This window comes from Neopsephotus bourkii, unplaced genomic scaffold (assembly GCF_033783945.1).
Source record: "Neopsephotus bourkii isolate Nb327-2 ecotype Australia unplaced genomic scaffold, CSIRO-AGI_Nbou_v1 NB_1513, whole genome shotgun sequence".
Taxonomy (NCBI): Eukaryota; Metazoa; Chordata; class Aves; order Psittaciformes; family Psittacidae; genus Neopsephotus; species Neopsephotus bourkii.
In genome coordinates, this window is record NW_026901989.1 from 410,001 (window position 1) to 433,834 (window position 23,834).

Consider the following 23,834-nt stretch of genomic DNA (forward strand, 5'->3'; position numbering starts at 1 on the left):
TTTGTAATGAATATTTCTTAACTAACCTGTTATTTCTTAGCTGTTTTTTAAGGTGTTAAAGGAAAAAAAAACAAGGCCTTTGCTTTTACTGCTGTTAGAAAAAGTAACATTTCCAGTGTGACCAATAAAGCAGCATCTTAGTGGGAAGCAATTATACACAATACTAAATGTTTAATGTGGCTATCAAAAAGCTAAAAGTTTAAACAGATTACACTTCTGCTGAATATGAAAGATAGATCACACATCATGGATGATTCACTTGAGAAAGGAGGGAGAGCTGGAGAGTGATGAAGCGAGAGAAAGATGCCTCAGAACCCATGTTTAGGGCAGAAACGTTTTCTCCTAGCCCTTGGAGAGCCCAGCACACAGCACAGTTGAATATGTCAAACACTTGCAAGAGCTGGATTTTGCAAAACTCGATGTTACAAAAGAGAATTTCATGAACTTTCGGAAAGGTTCCCCTTTTTAATTTATTTGAAAAGTATCATTTGATGGCACTGGCCAGAAGTGCAAAATATTATTGTGAAGTTATTTGGCTATGACATTGCCAGATTGCATCGTTACCACGCTGCAAAACTTTCCAAACTTTCTAGCTATAAGTATATGGAGCAAGGCTGCTAGGGAGTCTGGTTCTCTGTCTCAGAAGTACTCGATAAATGCACATATATGTCAAGGAAGAGAAGAAAGGAAGTGCGGACATCATAGTTTTTTACAATTCACATCTCTCCCAGAATCCATCGCTGTTCACTACATCCAAACTGTACTACTCTGAGGAGTTGCTGGGCAGTGTAAAAGCAGGGGCACATTTCTGGATGTCCCTTCTGTACCAACAACCCACTAAGCTGCAGGACTACCTGCTCAGAACAGTTACAAGCACACCCACAGATGCACTCACAAGAACACCCCTGGAGTACCCAGACTCCCAGCCTGTCAGCACAGAGCCTTCCTATGTTAAGAGGCGAGTCACGGGTGACATGCTGGTCTTCAAAACTGTCCCTAACCAAACCCAAACCTGTTCCTCCACCATCCCCATGCCATGGGGCTCTGTGGCACCTTCAGCCAAGGAGCCCCTCGAGTTGTGCTAACCCAGAGTTGACAGGCTGTGTGTGACATCACCAGCCTGGCCTTACCACAGCAAGTGATTTATTGATGTTTATCGGGAATGAATAGATCAAAGGCAGCCAGATGACAGGCGATCAATCAGCCATCAAATCAAGGATGGCAACAGGCCAACGAAACCTCTTCCAGCCCACATAACCCCAACTAAGGATTACTGTAAAATCATGTGTGGCTTGGTTTTTTGGGTTTGTTTGTTTGTTTGTTTGTTTGTTTTACTGTTTTCTTTTCAATTTGGCATTTCCAAAAAAACACTGCTTAAGTTTAACATGAGTTGACATTTCTGGCATAAGGAAAACAAACCAACCAAACAAAAAAACCCTCACCAGGACAAAACCTCTAAAAGTGTTTCCAAAGAGAAAAAGAAGAAAAAAATAAAACCCATGGAGGACATTGTAAAGGAACTATAAGAAACACTCACAAGGCGTTTGACAACACACAGACCCTTTTTTCCCCAACCCTTTGGTTTCCTTCACAGCATCTCATCTGGACTCATAAATAAGAAATCAATAGGATTAACAGAAGAGGTTGCTAAAGAAAGTGGCCGACTCGGTGGGTCTGTGTTCAACAGAGCCATCCCCAGTGTGGTATGAGGGGAAGCGAGAGAAAGAGAAAAGTTGGGCAAAGGAACAGGCTCTCAGCTTGGATCAAGCATCACTGCGGACCCTCCAAATCACTTTGTCCCCACCATTTCATTCACAGCGTGCCATGTATTTATACACCTCCTTTTACGGGGGGAAGGAGGGGGGGGGAAGAGAAAAATTTTTTTTTAAAGGAGCATTTTCACTGGCTTTCACTAACCATTTGTCTGTGAACGAAGGGGATGGAGAAGAACCAAGACCATGAGGGAGAGAAGCAAAGTAGGTGCCAAAGTAAGGGCTGGAAATGAACAAAATTCGCCTCCTTACCCCACCCCTGGAGTCACATAGATACTACACATGTAGTATGTCCCCGCACATAGCCGCCCGGCTTTCCCCCAGAACTGACGGCAGAGTTAGAGAATAAATCGAAGTGGGTACCAAAGTAGGGACAAGGTTTTCATGCGTCCCCACCCCACGGAAAATAAAACCCAACAAACAAATAAAATTAGATACAGCACACACACACACACACACACTCCCCGCCACAGTGCTGCGCCTCCAGCCCGAGAGCTGCTCTGCAAAGCAAGGGGAGCGGGGTATGGGGGGGGGGGGGGGGCCGGCGCGGACCGACGGTCTCGGGCCGGGGGCAGGCGGTTATGGACGAGCCGGCGGGAAGCGAGGGGAGCGGCGGGCGGCCGCGGCTCTCGTACCTGCTGCGCGCCGGGGCGCTTGCTGCTTCCTCCTCGGCATGCTGAGCTCCGGCGGCCGGCGGAGGGGGGGCTGCCTGGGCGCGGGGGTGGGAAGAGTTGCTTCAGCCCCTGAGATCCGGTGAGTTGCTCCAGCCTCGGCTCGAGGGCTGGGTTGGGGATATATTTTTTGTTGCTGTGCATACACGATGCCGAGGAGGAGGAGGAGGCGGCGGCGGCGGAGGAGGAGGAGGAGGCGGCACAGAGGAGAGGACAGCCCTGCTGCTGCTGCTGCTGCTGCTGCTGCTGCTGGCAGAAGAGGGGGGAAGTTTGACAAATCGCCCCGGAGGAAGGAGGAGGGGAAGCCCCCCGAAGAGGTGAGCGGGCGGGAGGGCTGGGGGGAGCCCGCAGTCCCCCCCACCCCACCCCGCGCCCCCGGTGCCTGGCCGGGCTGGGAGATCACGGCATAAAGACGGGGAATTTCTTGGCAGGAGTCGGCGGAGCCTCAGCCGGCGCTCTCCACTCCCCGGCTCCCGGCTCGGCGCTGGAGCGGCGGCAACAGGCGAAGCTTGAAGGGAAACGAGATGATCGCAGTGTCACTCAAACTAGTCCGCAAAGAGAGAGAGGGGCTCCGCACTCCCACCGCCTCCCGCCCCGGACGGCACCTTAACTCTTTGCGCATCGCGCCGCCGGACAGCCTGCCACCGGCCCGGCCACGGCGGCGGAGAAGCGTCCGCCCGGGGCGGGCGGCGGCAACGGGGTGCCCCCCTCAACCACGGCACCCCCTCCGCCGCCCAACTTCGCCTGCCACCGCTTTCCTCAGCAGCCCACGGCAGCAGAGGGGCTCTGCCCGCCGGACACCCGCACACGGCACGACATGGCAGCGTAGCCCGCTCCCCTCCCGGCCGGCAGCCCTGCCCTTTCCGCACCCGCGCACACCCCTTCCCAGCCGGACCCCCTCCTCAGCCATCGCCTGCCGCCACGCTGGGGCACGGGACCCTCCTGGCCCGCAGCCTTTCCCCATCCCTTACCCCAGTGAGATGGGCCTGGTACCTGCCCCCGGAGCTTGAGCCCCGTCGCAGCGGAGCCCGGCCGCCCCGTGGGGTGACAGCGGTAGCGGCCCCGGCCCCCGCCTCACCCCGCACCTCAAGCCGCCTCCCGCCCCGGCCCTACTCACCGGAGCGCCGGGCAGCCGGCCGCTCGCCGGCACACATCCAGCCCTTCGGCTCCCACCTGGCTGGCACCGCGGCCGCCGGGGCTCCGCTGCGCGCCTGCGGGCGGAGTGTCGGCTGGAGCCGCTCCGGCCGGGACCGGTAACGGCGGCGCCTCCGCCGGCTGAGGCGCTGCGCCCTGCCCCGCGGTGCCGGCGGCCGGCCGGGCAGCGGGCAGCGCCCCGCTCTTCGAGAGATCACTTTTTCCTTTTAGGTTTTTTGTTTTGTTTTTTTTTTTTCTTTTGATTTGGGGATTTTTTTGGCTATTTTTTTTGGTCCAAGTTCACCGGCGGAGCCGCCTCGCTCAGCCCAACTCAGCCCAGCGAGCGCCGACGGATCGATGTGCTGAGGGTTTGATTGTGCATCCCTGGGCGGCGGGGCCGCGCACCAGCGGGGAGGGCTGGGGCGGTGGGGGGGGGTAACGTAGGGGGGGTCCGGCCCGCGGCTTGCTTCGCGCCTCCCGCCTGCGCGGGCGCGGCCGTTCCTCTGCTCTCCGCACCCGCGTCCGCTGCCGGAGGCCGCCTGGACAGGGAGGGGGCTGGGGGGGGGGGGGGGGCGGAAACAACAACAAAAAGTAGCGATTTTTTTTCCTTCCTTTTCCCTTTCTTTTTGGTTTTGGGGTTTGGGTTTTGGGGTTTGTTCAGGGTTTTTTGTTTTTTTTTTTAAGTTCACGGGGAAGAATAAAACAAAAAGGATTATCTCACTTTTACGGTAAGATAAAAAAACATTAAAAAGATCTCCGCTCGCCCCCATTCTTCGGGATTTGGGATAATTCCAAATACCTGACTAAGTGCAGATGTTGTTGTTGCGTCTTCGCATCTTATAAAGCCGCCGCGCTGCTCTCTGCTCCCGCTTTCCTCTCCAAGTGGCAGGGAATTCAAACACTTTACATGAAGGGTGGAGGACGATTGGGATTTTTTTTTAATTATTATTATTATTATTATTATTGAGGTTTTTTTTCTTTTTTAAGATGATCTTTAGGATAAAAAAAAAAAATAAAATCGCAGTCGCTTAAAGTCCCCGGGAAATTGCTACTGCTGGGGGGAAACGAAACATTTCTTGCGAACAAGGAAACGGTGAGTTGTCAACTGCCGGTTCAACTGCCAAATTCGCTCAGCTCCATCTCATTTGATACTCGCTGGTTGCTCCTCACAGTTACAATATCTGCTCAGGGAAGGAGCCATCAGATCTACTTAAGAGACGGCACCGAGACGTCCCCCCCTCCCCAAAACCCCTCTGTGTGTAAGTGCGTGTGTAAGCGCGTGGGTGGGTGCCGCAGGACGGGGCGCGGGCAGACCCGGGCAGCCCCGCTCGCTGCCTCATGCCGTTAGATCCGCCCTAACATCTGTCTGTCTCACCATTGGCGCATCCATCAGTGTCACCCGGGGCTGCACATTGCCGCGACAACACATCAGACACAACGCAGACCGGGGGTTCGGTACAAATAACCGACATGCTCAACAACTTCACCGGGAATGATGGGACCAGCCGCAGCATAAGTATTTACAAATGTTCCACAGCCCCGGGAAACGGAGAGAGCTGGGCTGCGATTAATAACTTCTTCCTCCCCGCCCCCTCCTCCGCTTCAAGTTGGAATTAGGAAATAGAAAACCTCAATAATTCACGCCCCACCACACCCCCACACCCCACACCACCCCCCCACGAACGATGTGGCCGGGGCCACTCCCGGCTGCCCGGGACCGCGTTAAGCACAGGGAGCCCGGCGGATCGGGGAGCCCCGGGGCTGGGGCTACTGAGCGGGCAGCATGTAGGGTTCCTCCGAGCTCCTGAGCAGGAGAGTCTGAACTAAACTTTGTGAGATCCAGGTGGAACCAGGGGCACAGGGGCTACTGGCTCCGGTGAAACGCCCTAGAGACCACAAGCACCGTGGAAGTGACAAGGCTTCCTTAGCCATTTCAGCCCTGTGAAGGCAGCTCTTAAACGTGCGGAGGTCTTAGCCGCAGCAGGAATCACTGAGCCTTCACTAGTCGGCTGCAGCTGCCAATCACTAATATGGGGAAGAGGGGCAAGTTGCAAGAACTTTTTTCCTTCCCCCCCCCCCCCCCCTCCGCTTCTTCTCTCTTCCTAAATCTGCTCACCTTCCCCCAGCTCTGTATCGCATGCAGCCCCCGGGATGCCCCGGCCCGGGGCCCTCCGGGTGCGCACCCCTTCCACCGGCCCTGCCCGGCCCCTCTCGCTGCTCCACGCACCCCTGTGTACGGGTGTAGTGTCGTGTGTGCTTCAGCAACCTTCCTCGCAGAGCTCGCCCTCCCGCAAGAGCGCAGACCCCTGCAACCCCAGCAGCGGAGACCGGTGTCACTGCCCAAACCCTGCGGAGAACCCCGCGGGGCTGCCCCGCACAGCGCGGGCCGCAGGCACGGTGATGTGGGAGCGCACCAGCCTGGGTCTAGAGTTGAAACAGAAGTCAAACTTTCCCTAAACAGCAATAGGAAGAACTTAGGCAGTTCAGTTAGAAATAATAACTCTCGTGTGAGCGTGAGAGAGGGAGGCAGCAGCTATATGCGCACCCCAGCACATGCACTGCGCTTACACATTCCCATCTCCCAGTGCCAAAATACTCAGGAAGTTGTGGAATAATTGGGCTGTTAACTATACCCATGTTTTTAGGGGAAGAAAAAAAAAAAAAAAGGTATTGTACTTTCTATCAGACGAAGAGGGAAATGCAGATTCCTGCATGTGCATTGCCGTCTTTGGGGGACACAGTCTATTGAGAGAGCCAAAACCAGTAGTTTTATTAAGGGTAACATTTACAAACATAATGCATAAAATCGATGACTGTACAGACTCCAACTAGAAAGACTCAGCACACGAGGATTAGCTCTAAGCTCGCTCTTCCAGGCAGTTTTAAACCACGGTCCTAATTATTTATAAGTCCCATAACGAGATAACCACCATTCCTGAACTTCCCATCAGCCTAACAATGGTTTATATCTCCACGGTGTGCACCGAGCTGTGCCCTTCCTTGTGGTACATTTTCACTGTTCATTTCATCCCCCCCACGTGAAAACTCCAACAGTTTTCCAAGAAACATTCCCACAGGCACCCAGGTCCGAGAGGGCTGAGCTGCTGAAAGGAACGCGGGAATTAACCGTTAGTTGTGGAGATAACTGAGGAAATACCTATGGGAATAGCTAGGGTATGGGGATAACTATGGGAATAATTGTAGAGATAGCTACCGGGATAGCTATGGGGATGAGTACGGAGATAACTATGGGAATAACTATACCGATAGCCATGGGGGTACCTGGGGAGGGCCAGTAAGGAAGTTTATTAGATTTGGATCAGCTGCCTCTTAGAAACCAGCGTGTTTCGGCTTTGACCTTGTTCTCTCCCCAGCAGAGCGCTGGTGTTTCACCACTGGCTCGCTGAGAACAGAGACGGGAGAAGCATGTCCCGGGCTCCCCGGGCCGTGGGTACCCGCTCTCCGGGCCTCCTCTGCTCACCCCGGGTGTCTCTTTTAGGGGGTCAGACCTGCCCATCCCGGGCTTTGCCCCAGTCCTCCCTCCCTCACTCCTCAAACGGAGCGAAAAGTACTTCGGTTTCTCCCGGCGAAGAACAAAGACGCAGGAAGCAGTTTTCATTAAGTCTGAACTGGATGAACATGTATCTGAAAAATTTGTTTTAAAACCCGCTGCCCATGACGGAAAAAGATGATATCCCGCTTTTGCAAAGTACAAAGCGTTGTCAATAACCACTATAACAGCGATAGGAATCTAAGAGGGGAACAAAGACATTTTGTAATATCTACATAACCGTATTAGAGCAAAATTATTTTAAAATGCCTAAGAATTCCCAAACCTCCTGAATACAAATGAATAAAAGTTTTTCTTCGGGCTAAAATCTTCTCTTGAATGTAAATTGTTTGGGTAAGTGAATTTACACAGCAGCAAAGTTTGTTTGTCTTAGTCCAGTAGCTTTGCTTTAACGAACCAGATGTTTTGTCTGTAAATTGTCCAGAGGACTTTCACAATTCTGACATGGAATAAGCTCCAGAAAACCAGCACTGGAAGAGCTGTGTCCGGGTGAGCAGGACCAGGCGTTCGGAAAGAGCCCAGGGAAAAAGCAGAGAGGGAAGGGTAAGCACGCCCGGCAGCTTCATATTTGGAAGCATTCGCTTTAAGCTGTAGGTAATCGTGTCCTGATCGATTGGCTTCCGTTTGGAGTTCAAAGTGATTCCCTACCTAACCCCAGATAGCAGAACTATCCCCCCTCCCAGTAAAATAAACAGACACTGGGGGAGGGGACATTTCGGCTCAGGAACCCGCAGGGAACTCCCACAGCGGCTCGGCCCGTGCGGCCACAGCCACTCCGCAACCATCCGCGGCCCTCCGCGCAGCCGAGAGGGGCTCTCCGGGCGGTGCCGGTGCCCGCAGCGGGCGCTCCGCCTGCCCATCTCCGGGCGCGTGCCCCCCTTAACGCGGGGCCTCAGCCCGCGCCGCGTGGGAGCAGCCCCTGCCCGACACCAAGTTGGCGAATTAGACTTGGGAGACGAGAGCGGGTCCCGGACGCGGCCGTACCGAGGCGGGGGGGTGATGCAACTGCTTCCCCCAGACAGCCGGGCCCCGCCGCCTTACCTCCCTGGGGAGGGAGTCAAGGACTCTACCGCGTTTCGCGGAGCCTGCCTGATGCGGCCCCCGAGCTCTCCGGAACCCCACTCGCCCCAACCGGGTTTCCTCGCGGGCGGCGAGTGGCGTTCGGCCCAGCCAGCCTCTGCCCCGGTGTTTGGCACTCTTTCTGGAGGCTACGCGTGCGAAAATAACATCCATCATCTCTGTTCCGTACCGGTACATTATCACTTTCTTTCCCCCCACCCCGCCCCTTGAAAGGACTTTGGGTCTCTGAAGAAACAACCGGACTCTGCTTTTCAGGAAATACGCGGTACCAGAGCTACTGTAGCGTCATGCATTCACTTGGGCAGTAGGAAAATCTTTCATGAAAAATAGTTACAGAGCCTGGAACTCCACCACATGTGACACCAAAAGCTATTGCGCCAGCAGAAGGGGGTTAGCTAGTTTTACCTATACAAGGTTTTACTAGCTGCGGGCTGTGGGGCAGGCTGGCAGAGGTCTTAGGCTAATCTGAACGGCGGGGGGAGGGGTGGGGGGTACATCTGGGGAAAGGGCAGGGATTCCCCTCTTATTTCTAGCGGCACCTGAAAGTTTTGATTGCACAGCTCAAGCCGCTATTCTTTTGCTGACCGCCTGTGATTTAGTGCAATAAAGATTTTGTTATGCACAGATATGCTTAAAAGAAAAAAAAAAAAAACCAACACAGGTAAAGTGGGAAGCTGACAAAGCCTAACCACGAGCAAAATCCCTCTTTCTTCCCACAGAAACCTATTTACCAGGCGAGCTTTTTAGTGATTTGTACACAGTAGTTGCATTAGGGTATTGAAGTTCTCTCCTCAGTTACCTGCGTGCCAGAGACGCACCTCCATCCGCTTTACTCCCAGCCCCACCACCTGGTTACTCATCCACCGAGTGAAAAGACACTACAACCGGCCTCACAAAGAGCCCCGAAGGGAGACGCAGACCGCGACGGGGGTGACAACCGGCTGCCACCGAATTCCCCCCCGACGTGGGAGTAAAGCTGCGCAGGCCGATAAGGCCACAGCGGGGCACACGGGCATTTAAAACCAGACATATGGAGGGGCTGCGGGGTCGTCAGTCCTCGTTCTCCAGCAACTACTGTTTAGAAGGACTTTATTAAATTTACTATGTCTGAGGATCACAGCGCCCAGATGCCGCAGAACATGTGCGGAAGTTGGAACCGCGGTGCCTTTTCCTCCGCGCAGCGCTCCGCACATGCAGACGGCACTCAGCATCCTCACGACTTCTCAGAGAGGAAGAGGAGTGCAAATATGAATACGAATCCGCCACTGTACTCAGTGCCCTGGGAAAGCTGCGGACAGGCCCCGAGCAGCCCTCCGTGGACTTGCGCCTCGCTCCGCGCTCAGGTCCCTGCTCCAAGTGCGGGTCTGCGAGGGGAAGCGCCGGGGAGTTAGCAGCGGCTCTGCCCGCTCTCGGCAGTACCGAGCCGGAGTTGCGCCATCCAGGGCAGGTGAAAAGTAAAGAAAACCTGACACCATCCCCGATTCCTTCCCTTTGTTCTCATGTCATCTCTACACAATGGAGAGAAAGAAATGCGGCTTTAAAATAGCAATTAACCAGCTTTAGAGCAGATTTCTTGCGTTGGGTATTTATTCTTATCAAATCTCATTTCTTCTCTGAAAAAGCACTTCTAATTTTAAAACAAACCAGACGATGTAAAATACTTTGCATCCTTCTCTAATAAGACTTTCTTAAATAATAACTGGATGTGCCTAAACAGTTATCTTAGTTTCCCACTGATTTTGGCCAGGTCTTGAAAGAATGACTTCTTTTTTTTTATTTCCCTCCCCCCCCCCCCCCCCAATGTTTTAAAAGTATTAACTTCCTTTCAAACATTCTTTAACCTTTAATGTTTTGTAACTTGATGAAAAGGTCACTTTGTTCGGAGTGGATGCATCTGCTCCATAGTTGTTCCAGTACCAGGCAGAGCTCCATCCTAACACTAAATTCTTTTATGGGGACTCTTTCCTTAATAATTGTTAAGGTTACTGTAACTGTTTTAAAGGCAAAGAGCTACAGACCAAAGGATGCTTGTGCTTTATTTAATTTCACCAACTTCAGATGTTTGGAGTTGTATTCAGCAGATGACATAGCTAAACTGAGATGGATAACCTGAGCAGTTTTACCTCTTCCAGAGGCAGGGGCCAGAGGTGGAACAGAAGAGCATAAATAGCTGAATTTACAGACTGAGCTGCATAACAAGCAGCAGAAAATACTGAATAATACAACCTTAAACTGGCAGCAAGTTTGATCTGAGAATCTCAGAGTACTTTAGAAAGGCTTGTGTCAGAAAGCTGGTGTATGGATGGATTAAGACAGAAGAGCAGAAGGGTGCCACAGGTTCAGAGATGATTGGACATGGGCATCTCACGAATCAGCCTCAGAAGCAACATGGTGGTATGAGTGTTACTAAGCTAATTATATTTCAGACTACTCACTGTGAATGCAGCAGCCACTTTTCAGCACAAGTAAATCAATACTTATTATTAGGAGCAATGATATTTCGTATCTGTGGATTTAGTCAGTTTCTCACACCCCTGGGCCGAGCTCACCACTCTGAGGGGAGCTTGGAGCCCAGTGTCATAGGCAGGCATTGCCTGCACACAGCATTGCAAGAAGAGTGGTGGTACCTGACTATGTACTGAAGATTAGAACCTTAAATTGATGGCAGTAATCCCTTTAAAACACAACAGGATTTTCCAGCACTTACACAATTCAAATATTCAGAGAACATGTCTAATTAAAAATTAGCTATACACTTTAAAGATTTTCTAAAAAAAAAAAAAAAAGGCCAACAACAGCAACAACAACAACAACAACAAAAAAACACAACACCACCCCAAACAAAGAAATGAGCTAATTATATTGCTTAGTATTCTAATATGCCTCCCCTCCCCCTTATTATTTAGTAACAAGTTTTTCTAGCCAGGCCAGTCCCTTGAGGGCCAGTTCCTCATTTATAAGGAGGTCCCCAATGGAAGTTAAAAATAGGCTATTTTATAAGAAGAAAATGTATTCTGAAAGAGGAGCCATGCAAAGATAACCCCATATCACAACATAGATCAGTGTGGAGGGTGGAATATGTATTCCAATGATGCAAATTTTCCCCTGCAATAATTTGCTCGTTAGTGTTAACGAAACCCAGATACTGATGTCTATGCATTTGTTCTTGTATTTTTCATCACACTAATGCTTTTAACTAAAATTATTTCTTAAAATTTGCTTTATTTAATGCATGTAAAGGTCAATCCTCTTGCTTTCCATATGCAAATCCTATTAATAGTAGAGGTTTGATATTAATGGGAGCTAATAGGGGAGACGATACCCACTTTGTACAGAAACGCCACAAGAGAGCCCAATAATCTCCAGTAAACTTCTTACTTCTTTCTCCCCTTTGAATAACCAAATATCAAGTCAGCAGTACCTTGGAAATCAGAACGACAGCCAGAGGAGGTTGAGACATGAAAGGGCACATGGGGCCCTCCATAGTAGCTGAAACCCATTGCTGCTTTTGCTGCCTCTTGCTTTTCCTCACCAGCAACACACCTGCAGGGAGCTAGTCAAGAGAGAAATTGCCATCACCAAAATACTCTTTCTATCTTCCTAAAGAGGGATGGACAACTTCTGCTTCCTTCAGAGGGTGATAGTCACCACCTGGGAGACCACAGCAGCTATTCAGAGAACAACAGGAGCTATGGAAACTGAAAAAAGGGAATTGGTGGAGCCCCTGCCTCTTCCTGTTTTTGCTTGGTTTGGAGCTGTTACCTGTTTTGTCACTGTCCTTCTACATTTGCTGTAGCAGGGCTTTTGGTAGTGTTTTATTATTATTTAACCTACAGCTGCTGGTGTTAAAATATTGATACTCATGTGTCTATGAAGAAGGAAAGAGGCATAAAGTCACCTGCAGTTCCCATAGAAAATGCTCCCTGTGCTAGTGAGGGAGGACCAACCTTACTAGCCTCACTTAAATGATAAAACTATCTGCAGTGATTTTCCAGCAGCTGAATCCAGATACCAAACAGCAAAGCATCATTTGTCCAGAGCAGCTTTTTCCTTGGTGAGGAGTAAACACCTCATGCAGCCTCTGCAGATCCACCTCCATTGCACCAAGGGCAAGCCAAAGCAATGTGATTAAAAGAGGTGGAGAAAGGGATGAGTCAGGGACCACAGAGTGGTGTTAATTTACCTCTTATCAAAGAGCACTAACCTTCTCCCTTTGAACACCAGGGAATCTTGCACAGAACCCCATCTTTCCTGTAGCCTCCCTCCTAGTTGTCACTCCTGAGCTGAAAGCGCTTTCCCACGTACTTTTTCTCAACCTGCACTTAGCAGGTGATGTTAGTATACTGCACTCCCAAACAGTGTGAGACCTTTCACAGACACATTTTACAGTGTGTGAACACCCCTAGCAAAACTCAGAACACCTCAGGGTCTTTTTAGGGTAATAATTTTTTGTTTCCTTAAACTGAATTTACTTTTCCACTCTTTATACCGAAGTGAATATTTTTTTTTCCCTCCTTAATTCCTGGACATAGACACTAGTTTTATCTTTTGAATAAGATTGTGTATAAAACCTGTAAGCCACGTGTGAGAGCTGTGGGCAGAGCACTGCTTATGGTCTGCCCAGTCTCTTGAGCTGCAGAGACAGGAAGAAGTGAGGGCGGGCAGTCCTTTGCCCCTGAAACACAGAGAGCCGCTGCTCCCCTCAGTGGATACATTGAACAAATCCTTTTCACTCTGCTGGGCTGGTGGGATGTTAGAAAGTCCCTCTGAGACAGTCAATGTGAGCAGCAACAGTCATCGTAGAATGCTCTGTGTTGGAAGGGCCCTTAAAGCTCATACAGTTCCAAGCCCCTGCCATGGGCAGGGACACCTTCCACAGAGCAGGTTGCTTCAAACCTCTTTCAGCTTGGCCTTGAAAACTGCCGGGGATGGGGCAGCCACAGCTTCTCTGGGAAACTGATGCCAGGGCCTCACTGAACTCAGGATCCATGTGATACAATGAAGCTTTCATCTCCAGAGATACTGTTTCTGGCTCTTTCTTTGCAGACTTGTCCTGGTTTTAGCAGTAGCAGTCATTTTTCTCTTTCTTGGTAGCTGGTGCAGTGCTGTGTTTTGACTTTCGGGCTGGGAACAGAGCTGAAAAACAATGATGTTTTGGTTTGGCCAAGGACTTTGTGGGCCTCATGCTCTGCCAGGGAGGAGGGGAGCTGGGAGGAAGCAGAGACAGGACACCTGACCCAAACTGACCAAAGAGGTATTCCATACCACAGCACGTCATGCCCAGGATGTAACTGGGAGTTAGCCGGGAGGACTAGGTGGACGGCAGGGTTGGAGGAGGTATCGGTCGGTGCTTGGTCAGGCTGGGGGGGCGAGTTATCAGTTGGCTGGTGATGGGGTGTTGTATTCTCTTCCCTTGTTATTTCCTTTATCATTACTATTATTGGTGGTAGCAGTAGTGATTTGTGTTATACCTTAGTTACTAAACTGTTCTTATCTCAAGCCGTGGGAGTTGCATTTCTTTTTGATTCTCCTCTCCATTCCCCCAGGAGTAGGGGGAGGGCAAGAAGGGGGGAGAGTGGGTAACAAGCTGTCTGGCTGTGGGTTAAACCACGACAGTTCTTTTTGGCGCCCAACGTGGGGCACGAAGGGGCTGAGATAACAACAGATCTGACCGGATTAATAGTCACTCATCACAATGCTGATTTATTGGCTCTCAAAGTTGTTCCTCTTGATCTCACAGCTTCAGAATGTTGTAATTTACTTAGATCTGGTATTTGCTCTATTAGTGTTTTTCAAGTGTGGGGCTTGGGCTAAAGTTCTTGTCTCAGTGTACTTTATGATGATGACTTGTAACACAATAGAATTATTGATCATGAAACTTATCTGGTTTATGTTCCCAGTATGGTCACCACCTTTATACTTTGGGAGGTATATAATAGAAATGCTTAGCAATTACACATATTCTTTCTCCTTCTCGGGTGGTCAACCTGTGAAGGAGGCATTCTTTTACCCTCCCATTCCTCCCCCCAGAGCATTTACAGCATCATTTGAGAGTTTTGAATGGCCTTTTACTGCTATTGAGACTTGTTTGCTGATTGTGATGGGGATCACCATGTTGGCACGTATACAGAGTGTATTTTGGCCACAACTATTTCATCTGTTTTCAAAAGTTAAGCAGAGTCAGGTTTGGGTCTTGTCTGGGGTTAAACAACGAAGTAGGAGGACCAAGAGATTTTCTCTGAGGCTGGACAGCCATGAGTGGCAGGGTGTGTGGGACAGTATGGGCAAGTATCTAGGTCAGTGGGCCCCTCCAGTACTTTGGAATCTCACCACCGAACAACTGCAAAATCCAGAAGAATTAGTAAAACACTTAAATGAGGTGTGTGGTCAGTCTGGCCATACCAGAGACGGACAAATCATGGCAACGTGCTGGGGCTTGGCCTACGCTTACAGGGCCATGTTCAATGCTTTCCAGCACCTTCAAAAGGAAAAAAATGTCGCTGGATCTGAGGGCAAAGCAACAGCCAGTACAAATACTCCAGCTCCAAGTACAGCAGCTACACCACCCCCAGCAACAAGTACAGTCGCTACTCAAACCACAGTGATAACAACTGCAACTAAACCAGAGGACCAATTCGTACCAATATCGGTTGCCCCTGTACGCAAGAGAAAAAGCAAAAAGGAGGCAGGAAGGTTAAAGCAAGATGAAGAAACAATGTGTTCACTACTCGATCCAGAACATGATCAGGAGTCATCATCACATGATGAAGAAGAAGAAGGAGAGGTGACTTCTCGACTTCGGACCTCAACCGAGCTACGGAATATGCGAAAAGATTTTACCCGTCAACCAGGGGAGCACATCATCACCTGGTTGCTCCGATGCTGGGACAGTGGGGCCGATGGTCACAAACTAGAAGGTACAGAAGCCAAGCAGTTGGGATCACTTGCTAGAGAAGGGGGAATTGACAAAGCAATTGCAAGAGAGAAAAAGTCCCTCAGTCTTTGGAGGCGGCTCTTGGCAGCTGTCAAAGAAAGGTTTCCATACAAGGACGATGTTATGAGTCATTCGGCCAAGTGGACTACTATAGACAAAGGTATCCAGTCTCTGAGAGAATCAGCCATCATAGAGATGATCTATCACATCAAGCCGAATAACGGGAATATACCCATAGATCCAGATGAAGTCGAATGTACACGACCCATGTGGCGAAAACTTACACGGAATGCACCATCATCATACGCCCATTCATTGGCAACAGTAACCTGGAATGACATAGTACCACTAACAGTGGATGAAATGGTTCATAAACTCCGCGAGTTCGAAGACAATCTCACCCCTTCCATCATCTCAGCTGTGGAAAAACTGTCCCAGGATCTCAAACAATTGAGGGACGATATATCTGACTTATCCAACTCCTCGCGTGTACCAACACACATTTCAGCTATTAGCAAAAGGCGTCCCACTGTTCGAGAAAGGAGATACAAGAGGTATACACCACGGTCTACCCTATGGTTTTACCTGCGGGATCACGGAGAAGACATGACAAAGTGGGATGGAAAACCTACTTCAGTTTTGGAGGAACGGGTGAATGAATTGAAAAGAGGAGCAAAGGCCAAGACTGAGCGTCCCATGAGAGCTACGGCTTCAGTCTCTGGTGAGCAGTCTCCCAGGTGGAGTGGAAGAGCTGATCTTACTCCAGCTCCTGTGATAAAGAAGAATAATCCCTTTCAACATGACTTAAGCGTCCAATCCTGTGATGACTATTAGAGGGGCCCTGCCTCCAGCCAGCTGGAGGTAGGGGACAATCGGATTTACTGGACTGTGTGGATCAGATGGCCTGGCACATCAGTCCCGCAGAAGTATAAGGCTCTAGTAGATACCGGTGCACAGTGTACCCTGATGCCATCGAGCTGTCAAGGGGTGGAACCCATCTATATTTCTGGAGTGACAGGAGGATCCCAAGAGTTGACTGTACTGGAGGCTGAAATCAGCCTGACTGGGAGAGAATGGCAAAAGCACCGTATTGTGACTGGCCCAGAGGCTCCATGCATCCTTGGCATAGACTACCTCAAGAGAGGGTACTTCAAAGACCCAAAAGGGTACCAATGGGCTTTTGGTATTGCTGCTTTGGAGACTGAAGAAGTTGAGCAGCTGTCCACCTTGCCTGGTCTCTCAGAGGATCCTTCTGTTGTGGGGCTGCTGAAAGTCGAAGAACAACAAGTGCCAATTGCAACCACAACAGTGCACCGGCGGCAATATCGCACCAACCGAGACTCCCTGATTCCTATCCATCAGCTGATCCGTAGACTGGAGAGTCAGGGAGTGATCAGCAGGACCCGCTCGCCCTTTAATAGCCCCATATGGCCAGTGCGAAAGTCTAATGGAGAGTGGAGACTAACAATAGATTATCGTGGCCTGAATGAAGTCACACCACCCTTGAGTGCTGCCGTACCAGACATGCTAGAACTTCAGTATGAACTGGAGTCAAAGGCAGCCAAGTGGTATGCCACGATTGATATTGCCAATGCGTTTTTCTCAATTCCTTTGGCAACAGAGTGCAGGCCACAGTTTGCTTTTACTTGGAGGGGTGTCCAGTTCACTTGGAACCGACTGCCCCAGGGCTGGAAACATAGCCCTACCATTTGCCATGGACTGATTCAGACTGCACTGGAACAGGGGCAAGCACCAGAACACCTGCAATACATTGATGACATTATAGTGTGGGGCGATACAGCAGAAGAAGTCTTTGAGAAAGGGAGGAAAATAATCCAAATCCTGCTGAAAGCCGGTTTTGCCATAAAACGAAGTAAGGTCAAGGGACCTGCACAGGAGATTCAATTTCTGGGAATAAAATGGCAAGATGGACATAGACAGATCCCCACAGATGTAATCAACAAGATAACAGCAATGTCTCCACCAACTAATAAGAAAGAAACACAAGCTTTCTTGGGTGCAGTGGGGTTCTGGAGACTGCACATCCCAAATTACAGTTTGATTGTAAGCCCTCTCTATTACGTGACCCGTAAGAAGAATGATTTTAAATGGGGACCTGAGCAACAACAAGCCTTTGAGCAAATTAAACACGAGATAGTTCATGCAGTGGCCCTTGGACCAGTTCGGACTGGGCCAGATGTAAAAAATGTATTGTACACCGCAGCTGGGGAGAATGGCCCTACCTGGAGCCTCTGGCAGAAAGCTCCAGGAGAGACTCGAGGTCGACCCCTTGGTTTTTGGAGTCGGGGATACAGAGGATCTGAGGCAAGCTATACCCCAACTGAGAAAGAGATACTGGCAGCCTATGAAGGGGTTCGAGCTGCTTCGGAAGTGATTGGCACCGAAGCACAGCTCCTCCTGGCACCCCGGCTGCCCGTGCTAGGCTGGATGTTCAAAGGCAGGGTCTCCTCTACGCATCATGCAACTGATGCTACATGGAGTAAATGGGCTGCACTAATTACACAACGAGCTCGAATAGGAAATCCCAGTCGTCCAGGCATTCTAGAAGTCATCATGGACTGGCCAGAGGGCAAAGATTTTGGGATGTCACCAGAGGAGGAGGTGATGCGTGCTGAAGAGGCCCCACCATATAATCAGCTGTCAGAAAGTGAAAAGCAGTATGCCTTGTTTACTGATGGGTACTGCCGTATTGTGGGAAAACATCGGAGATGGAAGGCAGCTGTATGGAATCCTCGACGACAAGTTGCAGAAACTGCTGAAGGAGAGGGTGAATCGAGTCAGTTTGCTGAGGTGAAAGCCATCCAGCTGGCCCTGGACATTGCTGAACAAGAAAAGTGGCCAGTACTTTATCTCTATACTGACTCATGGATGGTGGCAAATGCCCTGTGGGGGTGGTTGCAGCAATGGAAGCAGAGCAACTGGCAACGCAGAGGTAAACCTATCTGGGCTGCTGCACTGTGGAAAGATATTGCTGCCCAGGTGCAAAACCTGGTGGTGAAGGTACGTCATGTAGATGCCCATGTACCCAAGAGTCGGGCCACTGAGGAACACCAGAACAACCAACAAGTGGATAAAGCTGCTAAGATTGAAGTGGCTCAGATGGACTTAGATTGGCAACATAAAAGTGAATTATTTTTGGCCCGGTGGGCCCATGACACTTCAGGCCATCAGGGCAGAGATGCAACATCGAGATGGACTCATGATCGAGGGGTGGACTTAACAATGGACACTACTGCCCAGGTTATTCATGTGTGTGAACACTGCACACAGCCTCTCCTGCTCTGAAAGACTGTTACAAGAGATGGAGCCTGGCATCATGGACCAGATGGACTCAGCAGCTTTATAGGGACTGGTCCATGCACTACGATGAGAGTGCACTTAGATAAGAGTGAGGGTATATTGAAAATGTAGGATCTGAGCATGACGTGAATGGTATGGAATAAGGGGTGGATAATGTCCTGGGTTTAGCAGTGGCAGTCATTTTTCTCTTTCTTGGTAGCTGGTGCAGGGCTGTGTTTTGACTTTCAGCTGGGAACAAAGCTGAAAAGCAATGATGTTTTGGTTTGGCCCAGGACTTTGTGGGCCTCATGCTCTTCCAGGGAGGAGGGGAGCCGGGAGGAAGCAGAGACAGGACACCTGACCCAACTGACCAAAGAGGTATTCCATACCACAGCACGTCATGCCCAGGAGGTAACTGGGAGTTAGCCGGAAGGACAGGGTGGACGGCAGGGTTGGAGGAGGTATCGGTCGGTGCTTGGTCAGGCTGGGGGGGCGAGTTATCGGTTGGCTGGTGATGGGGTGTTGTATTCTCTTCCCTTGTTATTTCCTTTATCATTACTATTATTGGTGGTAGCAGTAGTGATTTGTGTTATACCTTAGTTACTAAACTGTTCTTATCTCAACCCGTGGGAGTTGCATTTCTTTTTGATTCTCCTCTCCATTCCCCCAGGAGTAGGGGGAGGGCAAGAAGGGGGGGAGTGGGTAACAAGCTGTCTGGCTGTGGGTTAAACCACGACAAGACTAAAGCAGATTGTATCATAGAATCATAGAACAGCTAGTGTTGGGAAAGACTAAGATCTTCTAATTCCATCCACCCTCACTTTTACTTTTGGAGCTGTGATGTGGCCATAGATTTGGCAAAGGAAAGGCTGAAGAGTAGGAAGTGTGCTGAGATAAAAGGCACCGCTTTTGTAAGGAAGGCAGGGTCCTATTCACAGCCCGTAGTCTGGATTATACATTGGTACATGCTCAAATCTCCTATTGGCTCCTTTGCAAATAGGATTAGGTCTGATACTTGAAGTGTGCAACAAAATAATACTTACACTGCTTAGGTTCTGGGGAGGTGTGTGCTGATTGCTACAAGCCAAACAGCAAAACTCTCTAATAGTTCAGGTACCTCACAGGCTTAAACAGTGTGTGTTTTTACTAAGTGCTGAGTATAAATTACTTCCACAAACAGGAGCCCAGTCTCAGTGGAACAACACAGTTGTCTATTATAGCAAATCTGGTGTTCCCAGATTCAAATCTGCTACAGGCATTCTGGATTTTAATTAATATATTGTTTCATATGTATGAGTATTTAATGTTTCTTTTTTGTTTTGTTTTTGCACACTGCATTTTCAGTTTAAACAAAGCATATTCTCTGTATTATTCTCCAAAGCAATTGAATAAATATCACAGACTTTATAGATCTGGTAGCCTTTCCCGTGAAGAGCACAACAGTCATGCTTCACAGAAAAGGGATAACATCCTAGAGTGCAGCTGATAAGAGCAACAATTTACAAAGCAAGAGATCTGTTATGCAGTGAAAGCTTTATTACCATGACTTGATGTTACATCTACAACACATAAGGGTTAATCATTGCAGCAGTTTGCAGCTGGTTTGTACTCTCAGGGGAGTCATAGCAATAGACTTCTGCATGTCAGTCAAGGTCAGCGCTGCTCTCCCAGGGTCAGCAGGCCACGTGATAACACAACTCCAAAACTTCGGCTCTGAGGAGACACAGGTGCCAGCCCCCTTTTGTGGTCTCTTGGAGATTGCTTCTCGTGGTTTTTGTTCTCCTCGACAGAAAACACATAGCTCGGTGGTGTGTAATTGGATGGCGAGTTTTCAGAGCTCCCCATCAGTGGGAGTTTTCGCTGGCAGCAGAGGGTTCATGAGTTTACCGGGTACATGTAACATTTCACGGGAGACTTATTTTTAGTGGACTGAGAAAGCAGAGCATCAGCCCTGAATCCTTAAGGGCTGAATGCTGCATAATTTGTTCAGTCTCAGGGTATAAAACACTCACATGAGTAAAGTGAGCAGAATTGGACTTTAACATTTTATTAATATTTATCTTCCACTGCTACAGGACACAACAGTAATCAAATAAGAAAAACTTTAATCCTCAAATGCAGCTTTAATCTTCAAATTGGTGAGCTTATCAGAAGGGTAACATTTATTTTCCAAGACAGGCTGCTAGGAATGATCAGCTGGAATAGAAACCTATAAGTGAAACGATGTAAGTTTATTGGGCAGCGTTGTCTATATTTATAGTTCCTGCTCAACCCATATTTCTGGTTTTATATGCATGTGTCAAAAAATAATGTAGGCAAACTTCACCAACAGTTTTAAGAGATCCTAAAATATAATAAAATCAATAAATGATGTTCTGGCATAAATGTTTCTGTAGCTGAGGGTGGTCAGGTTCAAAGGGCAACATCTGACCATTTCTCTTTCCCACCCTGCTGTGGAGTAAGACCCTCCCTTCAACTTCAAATCACTGGGGAGAGGGTAATTTAAGCTATACTTGATGTACCCTATACATCACTGTCTTCAGGACCAGATTTAAAATTAAACTCTGATGTACAAAGTTAAACAAAAATGAGATAAAAATTGGCAGGGGTTGAAGAGGGTCAAAGTAGTCAAAACACAAGGTAGACTATTGCTTCTTTTGATTTATGTTATTCTGTGCACTAAAAAAAAATAAAATTATAGCTCTCATGGAGACTTTTTTCATTGAGAATAACACATTCCTAATTTGTTTTCTATAGACTTACAGGGCATTTGGTGTGGGAGATGGAAAAATTTATTTATTTATGTATTTCTTTAGGCAAGGGCAGAATACCACCAACTGTTGGCAGAATATTCAAATTATCGTTAGATGCAACCTTTGTCACTCAGCAGAAAGTGAAAAAGAAAAGTATTTCCTCTTCCATTAGTGACTATTTTACAACTCATATATCTGCAACCTTATTCACATCTGTAGTTTTGCTTTCAGGCACCTCTTTTAGACACAAACAATGTGTTGTAGTTACATTTGGTAGCAGAAAGAAAGTCTTCAGTGAATGCTTCCTTTTGCATATTATACATGCACATAATGCAGTTACCCTCCAGAAATTCAGTGCAGGAAAGATGCCAAACAGCAGATTCTTTTGAAACCAATTCAAGAAAATCCTTGCAGGAAGTTAATTTTTTATGATGTAGTCAACTTTTCCACATACCATCGTTTTCATGGTTAGTGTGCGAACTGCAGGCAAAATAGTTTGGAATCATAATCTTTATTTTCTGTAACATGATAATGAAATAAGTACTACCTACTGGAATCAAATGAGTTCCTCTGGGCTACTCCAGTGGGAGGAATAAAGGAGTTCTACTGCTTAGCTTGCCAGGCTAACAGGAAAATAAAGAAAAATCAGGTCTTCGGATGAATAGCAAATAAAAAATACTTATTCTAAATGTAGTGGTGGACATATAAAGATCTCAAAATCTTTTCCAAACTAATTAATCAAGCTTTTTCCAAAGGTTTTAATTGTCATATGAGAATGTCCTATTGTCTTCATATGGATTATAGCCAGATGAAGTTGGGCATGTTCTTGGGCTATGCAAGCGCATCAGAGAGCAAAGGCATCTAAACTCTGAAAATATCTGTGCTTGATTTTAAATAAAACAGGAGAAAAACTTATGCTGTCCAGACAACTAGAAAAATAAAAAAAGCACTCACAGCACTTTTTCATTAGTACTGACAATGATGTTTCTTTGTTGTTAATTTAGTGTGGACCTGTTTGCCATTTAATATGCAAATTGTAGTGTTTCACCAAATGTCTATGTGATGCACTGTGTAAAATGCACTTCATGTGTATGATTTTACAGGACTGACCTGAATTGATATGACTTTAATACAAATAATTTGGCAAATGATTTCTGTACTAATTAATCGATGTAATTCTTCACAAACATGTGGTTGGAAAGATGGAAGTGCAGTAGGTGTAGGAGACAGCCAATTGTTTTAACAGATACAGCAAGCAAAACTAAGAATCAGATGTTACCTGGGGTCCACTACCTGTGATCTAGTGTGCCAAACTTCCTAGGCCTCACAGCTGAGCAACATTTTTTGTACCATTGACTAAGATTTTTTTCAAATATCTTTTCCTTTTTAAAAAGCCTTTTGGAGTCATATAGAAGACTATTCATGCACTCTGTAACTATAGCAGATCACATGTAACAAGAGCAGAGTGATCCATGTTGGGTAAGAAATGATCCAAAATTTTCCTACGTCCATTACACTTTGGGAAGGAGATGGTTGCAAAGGGCATAAGGAATTGCTTTGGTATTCGCACAAAAGGTGTGAATTCTATGAGAACTGTAGGGTCTTAGAATGAAGGCTCAGAAAGAATACATAAACCACTCCAAGGCTAGCAACAGCCCCAAAATCAGGTAAAGAACAAACAGACAAGAAAAAATTAAAAACAGAGGGAACATCAGATGTTAGAAATACACATAATGCTTTAAAATCATGTGCTTAGCATGGGTGATGTTGTTTGCTGATTTATCGTGCAGCAATTAGGAGTTCTTCCTTAGGAGATGTGTGTGGCATAGAAAATTAACTGACTGATTCCTTCTTACACCAAGTAGTTGATTATGGGTAACTGCTTCGTTGTACGGAAGCTACACTAAGTGTGTTACTGTACACAGTCATCCAAGACTAAGATGCATCAAAAGTGCCTCAGTGTGCTTAGTAACAGCATAATTCTGAGCTCAACGAAACAGAAGGTTTTCAACTGATCTCTAGGATTTCTGGATTTGGCCTTTTCCACTCACCTGACTGGAAGGAAGATTTCCGTTTCAGTGCAGCTGTGAGAAGCCATGTTCTCCATTGTCTCAGACTGTCCATTTTTAGCATTCTTCTAGGTTGATGTTTACCCATCAACAGGTACAAATTCTCTGAACTATTTACCAATGGCACTTCTGCAGTCCCTATTTTCACCAAAGAAAGCAGTCTTAGCAGAACTTTCTTCTGAGTATGCTTGGATTTACATTATATTGCTCAAGCACTTGCAAAGGTACCATGCTCCCAGCTACACTAAAGAACTGAGTCTATAATTTAATAGCCCCCCTTTGAGTAATTAGTATTCACTCAATGAAATTCGGAGTTTGCAGAGGTCCAGTCAAAGGCCTAAGCACCATTTAAGTCCAGCTTATTCCTCAAGGCACCTCTGAACTGAATTGGGACCCATTTTATTAAATTATAGTAGAAAGACTGACATGTCAAGTATACTGATGCTAAAAGACCCAACCTCCCAAGACCTCACACAGATAAGTAATCATCACTTATGCTAATAGCACATTTGACTTCTGTGGGATGACACATGAGGATAGACTACTTATT

General features: G+C 47.9%; 2 protein-coding genes across 4 annotated transcripts in view; one reads left to right on the forward strand and one right to left on the reverse strand.

The window, feature by feature from the left end:
• Positions 1–3,800, reverse strand: part of TSHZ3 (teashirt zinc finger homeobox 3) — a 65,509-nt gene extending 61,709 nt beyond the window's left edge. For 2 of the 3 annotated variants that reach the window (XR_009727922.1, XM_061369891.1), the window contains exons 1-2: positions 3,561–3,800; positions 2,408–2,951 (exon numbers count right to left, since the gene is read on the reverse strand). Coding sequence is in view for 2 of the 3 variants with exons in the window: in XM_061369891.1 (XP_061225875.1) it covers positions 2,408–2,447 (40 nt within the window). In the remaining variant the exon portion in view is untranslated. Of the gene's footprint in view, positions 1–2,407; positions 2,952–3,048; positions 3,170–3,560 lie in introns of those variants that run through there. The other variant, XM_061369892.1, reaches the window with a different exon arrangement.
• On the forward strand, positions 2,669–3,453 carry LOC133221181 (uncharacterized). The gene is made up of 2 exons (XM_061369890.1): positions 2,669–2,760; positions 2,875–3,453. Exon 2 carries the CDS (start codon positions 2,968–2,970, stop codon positions 3,451–3,453), a length of 486 nt encoding a protein of 161 aa, XP_061225874.1. The 5' UTR covers positions 2,669–2,760; positions 2,875–2,967.
• Positions 3,801–23,834: the final 20,034 nt, after the last annotated feature.

Excerpts from the sequence above, each read along its gene's own strand:
- LOC133221181 (XM_061369890.1), top strand. The coding sequence starts at position 2,968 with ATGATCGCAGTGTCACTCAAACTAGTCCGCAAAGAGAGAGAGGGGCTC.